The sequence below is a fragment of the Cryptomeria japonica genome, chromosome 4 (assembly GCF_030272615.1).
Source record: "Cryptomeria japonica chromosome 4, Sugi_1.0, whole genome shotgun sequence".
Classification (NCBI taxonomy): domain Eukaryota; kingdom Viridiplantae; phylum Streptophyta; class Pinopsida; order Cupressales; family Cupressaceae; genus Cryptomeria; species Cryptomeria japonica.
In genome coordinates this window covers 88,875,131-88,893,173 of record NC_081408.1, presented here as the reverse complement: position 1 = coordinate 88,893,173, position 18,043 = coordinate 88,875,131, and the positions used below count along the sequence as shown (strand labels likewise).

The following is an 18,043-nucleotide window of genomic DNA, read 5'->3' as shown; positions in this document are numbered from 1 at the left end:
CAAGGCCGAGATCGGTTGCGCTTGACTCGATCGTTCTTCAACAACCTGCAAAACAAAAGGTAACATGCAACAGAAAAAGGCATATGGCACATACACGATATCTATTCATTAATCACACATTTAAATCTACTTCATCATTCAAAAACTGTATACGATATACCAGTCATTTTAGGGAGTCAACGGGGCAATAAATGCAATCAAGTCAACACAATGAGCTGCAGGAATATAAAAGTATCTTGCTACAGGATATCCCAAAAAAGGTTTCAACAAAGTCTGAACATCCATGAAATAACAAAAGTAAAGGCATTTAAAAGTTTATCATAACATCCAAATTATGAGCATATTTTAAGCTCATCACTACCCCCTACTTAGTCCAATGCTGGTCCTCCAGCATTAAATTTCCTGGTGGTTTCTTTGAAGTCGGTGGTTGCTACATGACTTTGAAACGGATTTTAAAACTTGTAATAAAATCCTCTGAAATCCCGGTATTTTTCATACCTTTGGTCTTCTAATTTATTGTTAAGATTTGTAGCCTGGTGAGGATAAAGTGGCCACATTAGCACAGGGGGTCTGAATGTTAGCGGCAACCACAGTTCAAATCTTGTTTGAAGTTCCAATTGAATATATCTGCTGGTTCGTTTGAGAGCTGCTATGAAATTTAGGGGACCATGTGGTTCTGATTTTCTTAACCCAACAGTTAATCTCTCCCATCTTTTCTCACTTCTGGTGAATGCCAATTTCCAAAATGAATATTGTTGTGCCTGGAATTCATCATATACTTGTTTTCTGATATCAAATATTTTCTCTCTTGCTGAAACATTATTAATACCATATGTCAGAGAAAACCAATCTTTCAACATTGCATGGGGGTTTGAACTTTGAGAACGTAATGGAACGGGCTCTGTTTTCTCAACTTCCTCATATGTTTCCCACTGCCTACCATAATTCACCTCATTTGCTGCCCATGACATAAATGCTCTCAAATGAATATCACCAATATATGGAAGAGGATTCCATTCTGTTTCAAATGGTATCAAAAAGCCATGCAAATAGAATTCACACAAAGAATTCCTTAACCAGTTAGGGGCTGCCTGGTATGCTTCATAGAATTCCTTGGCAGTATGAATTATAGGATCTTGGTTTCTGGAAATTCTCATCAATTGGAACCATAAAAACTGTTCTTTAAGGCACAGAGCATAAACTCTGGGTGGTGGTCTACATTCCATAATCTGACCAGTTACTTTTAACATTTCATCCATTTTTGCTTTCAACTCAGCAATTTCCTGCTTCTGACTTTCAATTTTCTTTTTCAATTTCCTCTTTTCTATTCCCCATAGACTTTGTTGCATGTCAGTCTGGGCTATGTATCAGAAAGTCAGGGTTTGCAATGTAACTGTTTCCCAATTAGCTTTAACATATTCCAGAAACTCAATTAAAAACGTTCTCTTATACACAACAATGGTTTTACAAATTATAGGGTGGAATACAACTTCACTAGGCACATTCAATTGTTTAGTCTGTTCTTGCTCTTGCTACAAGATAAATTCTTCTTGTTGCTACGATGGAGAAGTCTGTGCTTCCTCCGAAAATTGCATAGCAGCAGTAGCCAAATCATCAAGATTTGGTAACCCTTGCTCATTATGCCCTGTTTCTTTTGTCTCAACTTGTTCCTCTTCAGGAACGAATGAACTCTGGGCAGCATTCTCAGACACATTCTGAGAAACATTAAATTCGGACTCAATAGACCCTTCTGAAATTACAATCACCTTTGGTTGCAGTGAAGCAGGGGAGGTCTTAGATTGTTTCCTTGCAGAAACCCTTCTTGGCACTGATGCAGCTACAGGAGGTGTTCCGGTAGCTTTCCTCTTCCTTGTTTGTTCAGAGGGGCTTTTCCCTACTAGAGGATGACGGTGAACTAGTAATAGCAACAGGTGTTGCTGTAGGAGAAACAGCTATAGGGGAAGGTGCTACAGGAGAAGGGCATTGCCTTTTCTGAGAACGAGGGTCAGATTTTGGGGACCCTTCTGCCTTTGTTTTTCCCTTCTCTCTCCTAGTGGCAGACCTAGTTTGTACCCTAGCAGAGGATTCAGGTGCGAAAGCTGTAGGACTAGGTGCTACAGGAGTAGGTGACCCTTGCCCTGTTTTACTGGTAGATGCAATTTCTTTCTTCTTTTTCTGAGACCGTGGGGTAAGTACCCTAGGGGGTTGTGGGATTTGCAAACTCTTTTGGGCAACAAATTGTTGCCAGGAGAGAGGTGAGACATCCCTCAAAGAGCGCTCAATCAATAATTTAATAAGGCCATGATGAGCGACATAATTATCTTTCCCCTATTGAGTTCCATCGGCACTTTGTTCTAAAAATTTTAACAAGAAATTCGGAACATTTATAACTAACCCATGCCTCATATGGCTCTATAATTGAAAATGATGAGAATGCAGATAGGAAAAACGGCCTTCACAGGTCAAATACCTGATTATGTAAGTAGCATACTCTGAATAAGGAGGAGGCAACGATACGCACTTGCATCCCTGTTTGGAGACTTCCAGAGGTCCATCAGTAGGCATTGAAAACTCAGCCCTTGCAGCTGCAGCGTCTGAAGAAAAGTTTTCTCCAACAACTGGAAGCCCAGTTACTTCAGCAATTCTATTTTCGGTTGCAACAACCGTTAGACCCCATACGGTGGCTTCCCCTTCAGAAAGGGTTCTCAAAAATTCTCCAGTAGCCTCCTCATCAAAATCATTTAAGCTCAAGAAATAATTTAACCACCCATAGAGGCTGAATGGGTGGACTATTTGCGGATTTTGCAATAACATTTCATGAACTACAGGCTCATGTCGCACCAACTGACCACCCATGTTTGTAGTTTTCCTTTAGCTGAACTCAATTCCTTGCTGAAGATTCAAATTCTCTGTTTCCCTTTCAGCTCTGGTTTTTCTTCTTTCGTGCCGTCACATTTCTTTCTTTTTCCAAAAATGAACTTTTTGAACAAGCAGTCTTAATCGTAATTATGGAATAAAGAAGGACATGCGATCATATTTGGAAAGTACCAGAAAAGTATTAAAGAAAGATTATTTTGCAGTTATGGCAGCGGTGAAAAGACAGATTTTAAAAGATGGATTACCCCGCCCCTACTTAAAGTATGACATGTGTCCTCACATGTCGTAAAGAACAGGTAGAGATTTGGGTAATAATGACTGGTACATGCATAGCAGTAAATGAATAGAATGAAACAAATCAAATATGCAATAAGAAAAGATATGGTGTACCTTTGATAATTGCACGTACATGTGAAGAAAGATGATGACATCTACATGAATTGACAAGTGGGAAAGATATCTTAATTAAGGTTGATGCGGATGGATGACGTGGATGGGTGAGATGGGTGGATGAAATGAACGGGTAGAATGGATGGACGGAAGATAAAGAAGTGAAATGGGGGCGATAAATGAGAATGGAGAAAAAGGGGTTTCCTTTTTAAAAAGAAAACCTTTATTATGGGCATGCTTTTTTTGAAAATTACGGTAATGCTGCAGGAGAAAGGCTAAAGCCTTCGGCTGCAGGAAGAGTAGCAGGAGGAACCTGAACAAACTGCTACATGAATTCTTCCTTGGAGACTGGTTTGTGGTACAACCAGAGTCGGTGGCTATTCACTAGCAATTTGAAGCGGACTGGGTCTATTGTTATCAACTGCACAGCTACATTGTCAAACACATTTTCAACTTCATAGGGGCCAAGCCAGCGTGTTGTGAGCTTACCTTGGTTTTCTTGATATCTGGAATCATATAACAAAGCCCAATCTCCAGCAGAAAATTTCCTGGTTTTGATGTGCTGATCATGCCATTTCTTCCTTTGCTGTTGGATTGCTTCTGTATGCTACAGGGCGGCTTTTCTCGTTTCGTCCAAAGTATTTAGCTGTAGGAGACGGTCCTTCTTTGTTTTAGATATGTCTATATTGAGTTCAAGAGCTGTCCCTAAAGTTTTGTGTTCAAATTCTATGGGTAACATGGCTATTTTCCAATAAAGTAGCTCAAAAGGTGTAAACCCAGTTGTTGTTTTCCATGTAGTTCTGTAAGCCCAAACTGCTTCAGGAAGTCTATTGCTTCAATCCTTTCTATGGATCTACACTATCTTTGTGAGTATTGCCTCAATTTTTCTGTTTGTTACCTCTGCCTGACCATTAGCTTGAGGGTGATAAGGGCTGGACTTCCTATGTTTGATATTATAGTAATTCATTAGTGCAGTGATCAGATTTGACGTAAACTGAGCTCCTTGATCGGTTACAAGCTCTCTGGGAACTCCAAATCTTGTGAAAATTTGTTCATACAGAAACTCAGCAACTTTGTTATCTTGGGCATGAGTCATAGCTGTTACCTCGACCCATTTTGTTACATAGTCTATGCAAACTAGAATGTATGACTTTCCATTGGATGGTGGATCAATTGGCCCTACAAAATCCATCCCCCCTTTATCAAAAGGGGTGACTATTATCTGCGGATATAGTGGCATTTCATCAGACTTAGTTGGTCTTCCCATACGCTGACATCTGTCACATTTTCTTGTGTAGGCCATAGCATCCTTATGTAATGTTGGCCAGTAGTACCCTGTTGTAAGAACTTTCATTGATGTTCTTTTTGCTGCAAAATGTCCTCCACATGGTTCGTCATGGCAAGCATGCAATATGTTGTAAGTTTCATCTTCTCTTACACATCTTCGCATTACTTGATCAGGTCCAGTATAAAACAAACTATTTGCAATCCAGGAAAAGTTAAAACGTTTCTCTATTAACAATTTCTTTTCTTTTGGAGAAAAGTGGTCTGGTATTCTATTTGCTGCTAGATAATTGGCAATGTCTGCATACTAGGGTATATGTGCAGTGATGGAAAATAAGTGTTCATCTGGGAACCTATCATCAATGATCTCATGTTCAACAGGTGCAGCTGATTGAAGTCTTGATAAAAAGTTAGCTACAACATTGGCTCTCCCTGGTTTGTCAATTATGGAAATGTCAAACTCTTGTAACAACAGGAGCCAACATGCCAACCTACTAGAGATGTCAGGTTTGTTCATAAGATACTTGATTGCTGCATGGTCAGTATGGATGAATATCTAATAACCTGTGACATAATGCCTAAATTTATTCAAAGCATACACTACTGCAAGCAACTCCTTTTCTGTGACAGTATAGTTGAGCTTAGGACCTTGATTGTTCTTGCTGATAAAGTAAATAGCATGTTCAACTGAATTTTCTTTTTGATTCAGAACTGCTCCTATGCCAAAGTCAGAAGCATCAGCATGTATGTGAAAAGACAAATTCCATTTTGGACTTTGAAGAACAGGGGCTTTAGTAAGCAAGTCCTTTAGTTGTAGGAAGGATTTTTCACAGGCCTCTGTCCACTCAAATTGGGAATCTTTTGTTAACAAAGCATAAAGTGGACTGACAATTTTACTGAAGTCTTTTATAAACCTTCTATAATACCCTGCATGACCAAGAAAACTTCTGACATCTTTCTGTTTTGCAGGAGTTTGTAAATTCTGAATTACTTCAATTTTAGTAGGGTCGACCTGAATTCCATTCTTTGAAACATGATGACCTAGAACAATACCTTCTTCCATAATTAGAAAACACTTCTCACTGTTTAGAGACAAATTTTTCTCTCTACACCTTTTCAATACTTTTTCTAAATTTACCAGTGCTTCTTCAAATGTGACTCCATAGGCAGTGAAATCATCCATGTAAATCTTCATACATTCATGAGATATATCAGCAAAGATACTAATTACTGCTCTCTGAAATGTTGCTGGCGCATTGCATAGGCCAAAAGGTAAGACCAAATAAGTAAATGTTCCCCATGGACAGGTAAAAGTGGTCTTATCTTGATCTTTAGGGGCAATTTTTATCTGATTGTACCCACTGTAACTATCCAAAAAGGAAAAATATCTTTTTCCAGACAGTGAGTCTAGTACTTGATCTACAAAAGGTAGTGGAAAGTGATCTTTTTTAGTGGCACTGTTCAATTCTCTGTAATCTACACATACTCTCCATTTTCCACCTTTCTTGGGGACAATGACTAATGGAGAAACCCATTGACTGTCAGAGATTGGATAAATAAAACTAGCATCAAACAACTTTTGAAGCTCACTTTTAACTATTTCTCTAAGTGCTGGATTTACTCTTTTTTGAGGTTGTCTAATTGGTGAACAATCTTCTTTGATATATATCCTATGAGTACAAACTTGAGGATCTATTCCTTACATGTCCCCATATTCCCATGCAAAAGCTTTATGCTGTTCTTGTAGCATTTTTAATAGGTCAGCCTGTTGAGACTGTGACAGCTTGTTATTGATATTCAAACAATGACCTTGAGATAATTCTATCTGCTCCGTGAGATTACTCATAGAGTCTACAGGTAATGTTTGTATCTCTTGTGGAAGCAAATTATGAAAAATTGCTGGAAGTTTAGGCAGTGAACTTTCAGAATCTGGTTGCCGCAGGAAACATTGTAAATGAGTACCATTTGGATTAGATGAACTACCCGTATCGGAGTTGTACTGTAGAATTTGAAACAACAAGGCATCTTCACTCTGAAGTTGTGAGAATGGGTCATTTTGAATCATCATTAATTGAGCTAAAGAATTGGCTTCTTCAATTTCCTCCCCCACATTTGGCCAAACGGGTTGGGACAAATCTGGCTGAGGTCTAGCAGGCGGATACAGAGCCAATTTCTTTGTGGAATGCCCATCAGAAATGGTCATATCTCCAGAACAACATCCTATAAAAGCATCAGCAGTTGCTAACCATGGTCTACCAAGAATAACTGGATATCCTCCTAAAGTTGTCTTAACTGATAATATTGTGAAATCAGCAGGATACTCCCAAGATTCAAGAATGACAATTACATCTTCTACTATCCCGTCAGGTTTAACTGTGGAGTTGTCTGCAAGCTATAGAACTATGGATGCAGACCTAATGTTTAAAACGTTCAGGGAGTCCATAGTATGCTTTGTCATGACATTAATGGCAACACCTAAATCAATCAAAACATTTTTTACAACTTGGCCATTTACATTTATCTGCACTACAGGACTTCCAGGGTCAATATACTTTGGAATAACTACATTTCCCAACATTATATCAACCAATTTTCCTAGTACATGAATTGTTTGAGGATCCTTTTTCTTTCATCCAGGCTTCTTCAAACAGGCTTCTTTAATAGCTTTTCCAAAAATAGGAATATCTTTAATAGCCTGAAATAAAAGAATTTGAATTTGCACATTTTTGAGCTGATCCATAATGTCAAAAGTGGGTTCTTCCATAGGTTTATATGCAGTACTTTGCAACCTTTGAGGAAAAGGTGGGTTGTCTTGATTTTGCAGAACAGGCTCTTTAGGAACTGTATCAGTTATGGGCATGTGCTCAGAAGGAACAAGAGGTGCAATAGATTCTTCATGGGGAGAATCTGATATTTCAGTAATCAGAGGCGGTTTTGGAGTAGGTAAAGTAGTTCCAAATCTCAAATGGATGTCATTAACGTTTAAGGCATAAGCTTGATATTAGTTGGCTTCAGCAAGATACACAGGCTGCTGCTGTTGCTTATTATTGGGATTGGGCAACGGTTGGGCAGGCATAGGTGTTTGTTTTGGAGGTCCAGGATTTGTGGCAGTTACTACATGAGGCGACATAAGGGCTTGTAGTTGTGGTTGTGGAAGCTGCAAGAATCCAGAGGACTAGTTTTGCCATTGCTGAGGGCCTCGCCATTGGAAATTTTGCTGCCAATTTCCTGAAGGTGGGGTCCATTGCCCTTGTAGCTGCTTCATCCTCCTTGAGGGGATTGCCATTGCTGGTTCTGATAATTAGGCCAATTTGGTTGAGGTGGATTCCAGGGTGGTGGTGGTCCATATGCATGTTGCCATTGGTTATTATATCCAGAATAAGAATTACCAAAAGTTAAAGGGTCTTGAGGCATACCTTGTCTTTGGGTCCATGGTCTCCTTTGTGCAATAAAGAACACTTGATCATCATCTCCTTCTACTGGCTTGAAGTCAGTAGGTAGCTATTTGGCTTCCAAATTAGCCACCATCTTGCATTTGCAGTCACGCTTTTTTTATCTGCAGTATGGACAGAACTCAGCCAAAACTGCGTCAGCCTCCTCATGTTTCTTTCGAGCTTGCATAGTGTCCAGTTGCATAGCCATATTATTAATGATGTCCTGCTTGAAGTCAGATAGCAAATTTGTTATCTCCATTCGGGAAACTCTAGCAGAAGAAGACTTCCTTATTGTAGCATGATGACCTCGACCTTTCTTAACTATTGCTCGAGAGTAGTTAAGACATATTTTCTTTATATCATCCCAAGGCAGCTGGGTTATATCACCTCCTCCTATCAGGTCCAGGGCATCTGTACAGGTATCACTGATTCCTCTTAGAAATAGTAATTTCTGAGAGTCCTCGTTGAGAGTATGGTTTGAGTTCCTCTTTAGTGAAAACAAGAATCTGGAAATATAATCTTCCAGATTTTCATCGTCCTTCTGCTGAATTCGAAATATGTTATCACTTTTGCTGGCGCTCTTACAATATTCCTTATACTTGTCAAGGAATGTCGTCTGCATGACCTTCCAACTATTGACGACACCTCTTCCCAGACTCATGAACCATCTGAGAGCTCCTTCCTTCAAGGTGGAAGGAAATAACTTCAGTTTATGAGCGTCTGTGTTGTAGTCATAACTGCGACAGAGGACATCAAATTCAAACAAAAAAGTTTCTGGGTCCTCTGTGACCAGGCCATAAAACTTTGGAAGCAAAGAAGAGAGAATTCTTTTAAGATTGTCAGTATCTCCTTGGGGGACAATGGGAAACTCAAATGCAGGAGGTGGATTATGAGGTGGATTATTTGCCATGTTTGGTTGCTAGAATAACAGAGCGAATGGATTTTCCTCAGGTTCGTTGTCAACTGGGTCAAATGGTAGTTCAATAAACAGATTTTCAGGGAGGAACCTTCCCAAGGCGTCTCTTCTTCTTCTATGCATGCAATATGATGAATAGTGGCTTGACGGATCTAGAAAATTTTACTAACAAGCTAAACTAATGCTAAAAATGACTTCTGATAAACTCCTAGTTAGATGCCATCCCCGGCAATGGCGCCAAAAATGGTCGCGCCCACAAAAGGATATGAAAATCACAGTAAAACCTTCCCTGGGAATTGGGCATTCCAACAGGTGACCAATATCTCTCTCTGTAGACGTTCATTTACTTGTCAAACCAGGGGACGTATGCTTTAAATGGCACAGCAAAATATATGCACTAGGAACTCATTTTGGTCAAATCTTAGCAGAAATACATACTGGAAAGAAATTCTACCTATGCTACAGGAAGGTAATGCAAATCTCTTTAACTCAACTATGATTTGATTAAAACAGAAATCATGATAACTACAACTGAAACACAAACTATGAACTGGCCTTATGCTGCAGGAACAGGCACAGTGATGGATTCCTTGTGCTGCAGGAGCAATGTAAATCTGAGTTTGTATAAAAACTTTAAAGATGAAAGCAAAAAGAAGCTTAATAGGAAAGAACAACTAAGTAACTAGCTACAGATACCTAGTAAGTGGGCCCCCTTAGCAAGCATCTCCTGATTACGCAGATGCTAAACTCAGAACTTCATTGAACTTTATTCATAAAAATAGAATGATATACATTGTTTTGTTGATATGGAAACTAACAACAAACTCTCTCTCGTTAAACAAATTCTGTCTTTCATTATCATATTGATTCTTACATGATATCTACTAATCCGATTCTATCTTATTCTAACTCTCCTCTCTCTCTTTTTCTTGCACAGGAGGAGAACTTTATTTAAAAACAGGAGAGCAACTAACTAACTAACTCCATCAAGGAAAGACGTGGAAGCAAAATATATCCCCGAATCAAGGAACAAACTCCATAAATTAATTTATGCGTTCAACCCGATCCAGAGAGAATCTAGCGCTCCACTCTTTCCAGATTAACTGTCATTAAAATTCTTTCCCATGGATTCGGTCAAAGAGTCCTCGCCGGAGCTCCCTCAAAGTCGTGTAGGAAATGGACTTTACTGCAAGGCCGAGATCGGCTGCGCTTGACTCGATCGTTCTTCAACAAATTGTGAAACAAAAGGTAACAGGCAACAGAAAAAGGCATATGGCACATACATGATATCTATTCATTAATCACACATTTAAATCTACTTCATCATTCAAAAACTGTATACGATATACCAGTCATTTTAGAGAGTCAACGGGGCAATAAATGCAATCAAGTCAACACAATGAGTTGCAGGAATATAAAAGTATCTTGCTACAAGATATCCCAAAAAAGGTTTCAACAAAGTCTGAACATCCATGAAATAATAAAAGTAAAGGCATTTAAAAGTTTATCATAACATCCAAATTATGAGCATATTTTAAGCTCATCATTAAGTTCCCCAAATTTGGAAGGGCTCTTACAAATTTGTCTCCAAAGTCTTCATAACCATTAATGGTTAATTCAACCTTCTTGCATGGTTAGAGACTTTCTCTCTAACTTAACCCTCAACTAACCCAAGGGTCTTATCAAGAACTCATGGATTTGACCCTATTTATCCTATTAACCCTTGCACAAGAGTTTATCCTTTGGGTAAAGGCTTTATCCATTGGTTATCCACTAACCTAACCACAACCTTACCTCCTAAGGTAACCTTCATGTCTCCTTAGGCATTTAATGCCTCTTACATCTCCTCTCAAGCCCTCTCAAGGTGACATTTGTCAACTTGAGATTCGACTGAATCGCTCACATGGATTGATAATTTTCAATCTTAGCCCTTATTGAGATTATTCAATCTCAACCATCCATTGCCCTATTTTCCCTATAAATAGAGCCCATTCCTTCTTAAAAAAATCAAGTCTTTTGTGCATCATACTTATAATAATTTTGCAGGTTAAGGAGCTCTCTTTATTTTGATTAATTAAAAACATGTGTTTGGGAAGAAGCCGAAATCTTGATTACATAGAAGGAGAAAGAAAAAGCATTAAAGTGACTAGAAATAACAGTGCCTGGACACCTAATCAAAGATCAGATCCCAGAAAAAAAAAAATAGATCATAGATAAAGAGAACAACACAAGACAACCAAAGGACAAGAAAAAGACAACACTGAGATAGCACAAAGATAGCACTGAGACAACTAGATATTTCTTATGAGTTCTTCTGCATGTACCACCATCTACTTCATATTGACCGCATAGTTCTTCATATCATCGACCTATTTTTCCTTGATGCCCACCTGTTTCCGGGTGTCGGTCCTTGTTCTCTTTTCATGACTCGTCTTCTCTGTCTTTTACTTCTCATCTTCCTTACCTTTGATCTGTTCAAATTTATTTATCAACATGTTAACATGATCAACAGTGTCCTTAAGGATCTAGAAATTTTGCGCAGCAATCGTCTTCACAGTTAATTCCATCTTATCCACCCCATTGACAAGGTCGTTCAAGTTAATTCCCAAACCTTTATCATCTCTGATTCCTTCCAGCTCCTTCACCTTATTTTCCATTTCCAAAATTTTATTGGCCATTGCTTCAATAGCTTTAGCCTTATTAATGATCACCATTAATTCTGACATTTTCAAAAAGAGGCTTCTCACTTATGGTTGCCCTTTTGATCATATTGAGATCAGTCTTCAATTCGCCAATTTCTTTTGCCATTTTGCTTATGACCTCACAGAAACCCTTGATACTATAATTACCTATGGCGCCTTGGCTGACATTTTGATTGGCCCGTGTTTCATCTTCCTCCTTACCCTTGTTCTGGTACATTTTTTAAACCTCAGAGTCCTGATCAAAAGAGACAATAATCTTCCTTTTCACCTTATTTATCCCTTTACTGGTCTTCTTGCTCCTCTAGGTTTGCTTCCCCATCCCCTTTCTTTTCTTACTCATTATGATTTTATAATCAAACGACTCCTCCTTAGATTCTGAGAGTTCAAACTCCATAGTAGTCCCCTTGCTCTTTCCCTTGGTCTTCCCCTTGTTGCTAAAATCTTCAAACTCACCCTCAGTTTCAGAATAAAGATTGAACCCACTATCCTCACTTTCAATTTCATCATCCCTAATTTGTTTTCCTTTAATGATGGGTTTCTCAATAATTTTATTTTTCAACATCTTATAAACTAAAACCATTAAAATCTGGTGCAGGGCATGATCTTTTTGAGAATCCTTCTACATTTCACAAATAGTATGATCCATAGAGCATGCAAGATAGTACGAAAAACTAACCTTATCACCATGGCAAAAGTGGTTGAGCACCATGAAGTGATGCCCATAAGCCCTTGTGAATCTCTCATCTAGAGTAATGTAGCTGATGGTAGCAAACAACACAAACCTCCATGACCTACAAATGCGCTTAGGCGAATAGTAGGGATTGTCCGCCTTAACCAATTTTCTTCTTTCTCCATCTGTGATAGGAAACCTATCCACGGACTTGTTAGACATACTTCTATCTCTATAGAATTTCATACCATCTTTCACCATACCCGTAGCTTCCGCAGTGACATCCTCATCCACTTGCATCCTCTGGGTACCAACAAGAATCTTACTACTCTTCCAAGTTTTTATGAAGTTCTTCATGACAGAAGGGTCTTTGCCACAAAGCCTTTCCATAAAAACATTCAAACCTCCATCTTGAAGAATCTCCCATACATCTTTGTTTTTCTTCCAATTTGAGCAAGAAGCCGATTGAAACCTCTTTTTATTGCCCCCCATTTTATCCTCAAATTCCTAGTTCTTCCTTATCATGGCTCTGTTATTTTGTCTGCGAGCTCTACGAAAAAACCTAACAATTTTATTGTTGCTATGCAGAGCCACCCAGAATCCGTGCCAAATAAATATGATATGATAGATAAAACAAACCTCGTCGTCGTTGTGATCAATCCTCGACAAGTGAGAATAAAGCATTAGAGATTATGATTAGTTAAGGCACGTTGTTTCATTTGGATCTGATCTAGTTCTTGCAATGACTTCACCTCACACTTGAGATTACTCTCACCATAAAAGGTAATAATTTTGTCAGAGCTACAAGCCAGGTTGGTAGGCCAGTCAACACATTTGTTAGCTTCTCTATAAGCATGTGTAAAAATACATATTTCAAAGGTTTTACTTATATCCTTCGTAGTTTCAATGGCATTGTGTATAGACCAATAAGGTGGGAAAACATTATTCAAGCAGTTAATAATGTTTAGAGAATCTCCTTCAACCCACAATTTTGTGGAGTTTGAATCTTTATCAAGAACCAACTCCTGATAAGCAGCAATGGCCTCCGCAACATGATTGGTTTGGTGACCTATAGGAATACATTTAATAGCTTTACATATTCCCCCTTCATCTCTTAATACCATAGCACACCCTACCTTACCAGGATTACCCTTGGAAGCACCATCAATATTGATTTTCATCCATCCTTGAGGAGGGCCTTCCCATCTCACCTCGTCTCTAGGATTAACATATATGGTTTCACTCCCCTTTAATCTCCAATTCTTAAAAATGATTTTATCCCCTTGATCTTTAGGATTCATTATTCCACCTGTTATGTAGAGATTCTCCACCATATTTCTTTAAATTTTCTCAAAAATAATTTGGGCTTTTGATGCCTTATCTCTGAACACTCTATCATTTCTCTCTTTCCATATTCCCCAACAAATATGTGGTAAAGAAAATTTCCATAGCAGATTAACTGAATTATTCCTAGAGGGGTGAAGCTAGGAATTGAAGACATCTTGGACAGCTTCAGGGAAAACTCAACTGATATTGAAATTGTCCAGGCATCTGGCCCAAATATCCACCGAGAAAGGACAATGGATAAACATGTGAGTAATGGTTTCCTCATTCTGCATACAAATCCCATTCAATCAAATTGCCCCTCCCCACCTTCCATTTCACTCCTTTGAGTATTATGTCTCTAGTTCTTGTGATATTTTTCCAGATGTTGGATCCAATTGGAATATCTTCAGCCTTGAGGAAACTATGAAGGGTCGAAAGGCTGTCTTTTGTACTTATTATCCCATATCATTTTCCACTCTCGCTTAGATTTATATCCTCTCCATATCTGCTTAGCCATGAGAAACTCATTCATATCCCTGATTCTTCTAAGACCAAGTCCACCTTTTCTTATAGGTTTGCACACCTTATCCCATGCAATCAAATTCATTCTCTTCTTTTCCTCAACCCCAGTCCAAAGAAAGGTTCTTTGGATTTTTTCAATAGCCTCTGCAAACTTAACAAGAATTCTAAAAAGACTAATGGCATAAAGAGGAATACTCTAGAGGGTTGATTTTAGAAGTTGGACCTTTCCCACTTGACTGAGCAAAGAACCTTTCCATCTAGTTAACTTCTTATGAACTTTATCCACCAGGGCACCCCAAAAGGTATCAAGAGGAACCTGACATAACGGGAGCCCAAGATAGGAAGCAAGGAGATTCCCAATTTGGCTACCCAAAATAGCACTAATCTTTGTATGTCTTCTCTCTGGAGTATTTATGAAATAAACAAAACTTTTAGACCAATTAATCAGTTGACTAGTTGCACTCCCATATATATCCGAAGCTTTCTTTAGGCTTCTAGAATCTTTCATAGAAGAATTACCCATAATAATTGAATCATCCACAAATTGCTGATGAGAGCACACTTGGTCTACAGATGAAGGTTTAAGACCTCTAAACTCTCCCTTCTCAACAAGATTTCCAATAAGTCAAGACTTTAGAGATGATCTTGTATAGGGAGTTACATAGACTTATAGGTCTAAAAGGATCCATGGAGACAACCCCCATCTTCTTAGGAATAAGAGCAATGAAAGTACCATTCAATTCTCTTAGAATTCTCCTGGCACCAAAGAATTCTTTCACCGCACTCAACACCTCCCTTCCAACAATATGCCAATACATTTGAAAAAAAAACATAGGGTAGCCATCTGGGCCCGGGGCCTTATTACCATCAAAAGAATTGACATCCTTCAAAATCTCATCATTAGTAGGGAGAAGTAATATAGGAATTCTGGTCAGCATCCAAGATAGAAGGTATGCAATCCAAAAGATCCCTTTGAGCTTTATGGTCAGATTCTGATCCTTAGTCAAAAAGAATTAAATAAATTAATCTTTTCAAATTAAATATTTAATAGAAGAATAAACATTAAATAAATATAAATTATTTATATAATCGCTCATAGCCAATTTTTATATGTGTATACAGATACATAAAAAGGTGTATGGTGAAGTAGGAACAGATCCAACTTTAAAACAAATAATGTTATTATCAATATTTTTATGTTTCTAAACCCCCATTCAATATAAACACAATTAAAAACAAAATGATACTACATCATAATATCTCTAAACAAAATACTTTTAATTTGGTAAATACTATAATGTAAAAATTTGACATAAAACTTAATATTAAAAAATATATTGTTAATTTTATTTTTTAATAGAATGGTCAAACACCCCAACAAACTCAAGCGACCATAACCACTCTTACCTACATCTGAATCCTAAAGAAGCCCCAGCCCATCATGCTAAACAAGAGTCAAAATTATTCATTACAATTCTTAAATAAAGAATTTGAAAAAAAGTTGAAAACACATTGCTCAAAATTATAATTTATTTATAATAAATAAAAGATAATGATATTTTGGTGCATTCTAAAAATTAAATAAAAAAAAGTCAAAAACATATTACACCTCTGTGACAGGTGGACTTTAGACGTCCCAAAAAAAATGTTGAAAATCGTGCAAAGTGCGTGGGAAGATGAAACAACGATAAATGCTTAAATGAAAGTTGATTCCCACACAATAGCGGTAAATGCGTAAATGAAACTGAGTTGGCAATATACGATTGTGGAACACTTTTAATTACTTCACGCTGCACGCCTCGGCTTTGAGCTGCTTTTCTTTATTTGTTTAAACTGCTATAAATATTTAGGGTCCCAGTGATTTCTCAATGCCCTAATCTCTCACACATATTTTTTCACGCGTTAGGGTTTGAGCATACTGCGCTTCGCTATGGCTCGCAAAAGAAGTCGATTAACCTTAGACGACTTGCCAGATTGCATTCTGCCCCTCATTCTCAGTAAAATTCCTTTCAAACAAGCAGTTCATTGTTCACTTGTCTCAAAAGGATGGAAATTTTGCTGGACATTTGCAAAAAATCTAAAATTTCCAGAGGATTTCTTTTCTTCATCGCGTAGCCCTACTGAAATCCAAAATATAATAGATCTTATTTTTGAGCGTCATTCTGGTCCGCTTGAAGTTTTCGAGCTTAACAATGTTCGATTCTGCTGTTCAAGTGACAAGATTTCTGATTGGATTCATCGCGCTGCTCTTAAAGGCGTGCAAGAGATTAAGATTGTAGAGAAGGTTTCAGAAATTTATGAAGTTCCGGCAGCCATATTTTTATGTCAAAATCTCAGATCTTTGGCTTTAAAGAATTTTCTGCTGACAAATCTACCAGACGGTTTTGGTGGCTTGGCCGACCTGACAACATTGGATCTTTGTAATGTTGATCTGAATGACAAGATCGTTGAGCTCATGTTGCAATTATGTCCAGGTTTGGAAACCTTAATCCTTAGTAACTGCAATGGACTTGAAAGATTAAAGATATGTTCAAAGAGTTTCATTGCTCTGTCTATCTCCTCTAAAATCAAAGCAATAACAGCAAGTTGTCCGCGATTAACAAGCCTTACATTATTGCTTGATAACACCGAGACGAAATTGGATTTGCCAGCATGTTTAAGCCTGTGTACAAATGCAGGACTTGAATCATTTACAGCTCTAAGAACTCTTAGAAGAATTACCTTTTTGAACGGCATTTTTTGGCGCGATGTAAAGATTCTCAAAGAATTTCCAGACTTGGAACATATGTGTGTACACAAGGGTCAATGCTCGGATGTAAGTTCTAATGGATTATTTTATATCAAATTTAGTATATCTAATTTTCCAAACAAAAGCGTGAGTGTGACAAACTGACAACCGCTTCCAGTGTAGCATTTCTAGTCAAGGCATTAAGAATACTGTACTATTCTCCATTTACGACTTTTTTGTACTTTTCGTCTATTATTTGTTAGGGTTATAATACTCCATTTGAATCTTTAATTAGAATTGTATTGTCTTGTATATTTATTTACTAATTTTGACTCAATCTCTCAAAAGTATTGATATTCTTTCTTTGATCTGATGGTGCAATGCAGACAGACTTCTTTCGGCTTGATGATGAGGCAATTTTACCGCTGGAGAATCTAAAGTGGGTTCATTTGAACATAACCTACTTTCATCACCCTGTGCATCTACTTTCCTGTCTTTTTGGAATAGCTCCGGCTTTGAAAACATTATTAATTTCCCGAAAGAAAGGATTCAATGGCGTTCGTGCTCAGGAATTTATCAATCTGGCTTGGAATCTTCAGCGACCATCTACAGAAACCAAAGTTTTCTTATCACGGTGTACTGCAAACGAAAAGATATGCGTCGACTGCGATCTTGTGAATTTCATCTGAGAGTGAGACGGAATCTTGCGGTGAAGAGGAAGATAGGGTTTATCTGGGAGATCGACGGAGAGTTTAGTTAGGGTTTGTGCTTATTATTTTTGGGGTTAATTTTACAGTTGGAAGGAAATACATTGAAGTATTTTTGTTTTGATATTACAGTTGGAAGGATGAATGGTGTTATTATACATAAATATTTATTTTGTGGAGAGGATGACTAATTGTAAAGCTATTTCTGGAATGTTTCCTCTCCAGCATTTATTGGCATAAGATTAATTCCTCCCCTTTTGCATGAGGAGAACTCCATGAGAGGTTAAAAAATAATAATTTACATGAAGTAGATAATTATAGTAGATAATTATAGGTTTTTTATTATTTGGGATGTGATGTCTTTTGTTTTCGATCAGTTGATCAGTTGATCATTTGAGTAAAAATATTTATGTTTTTATTGTTGTAGTAATTTCTAGTAATTTGTTTGTATTTTTTATTTCTAAAACAAAATCAAACCCTAATTGTA

At 37.7% G+C, this 18,043-nt stretch overlaps 1 protein-coding gene across 1 annotated transcript; it reads left to right on the top strand.

Moving 5' to 3' along the window:
- The first annotated feature begins 15,984 nt into the window (after positions 1-15,984).
- LOC131032873 (F-box/FBD/LRR-repeat protein At1g13570-like) lies at positions 15,985-17,696 on the top strand. The gene is made up of 2 exons (XM_057963959.2): positions 15,985-16,936; positions 17,236-17,696. The coding sequence occupies exons 1-2, from the start codon at positions 16,052-16,054 to the stop codon at positions 17,536-17,538; spliced, it is 1,188 nt and encodes a 395-aa protein (XP_057819942.2). The 5' UTR covers positions 15,985-16,051; the 3' UTR covers positions 17,539-17,696.
- The last annotated feature ends 347 nt before the right edge of the window (positions 17,697-18,043 follow it).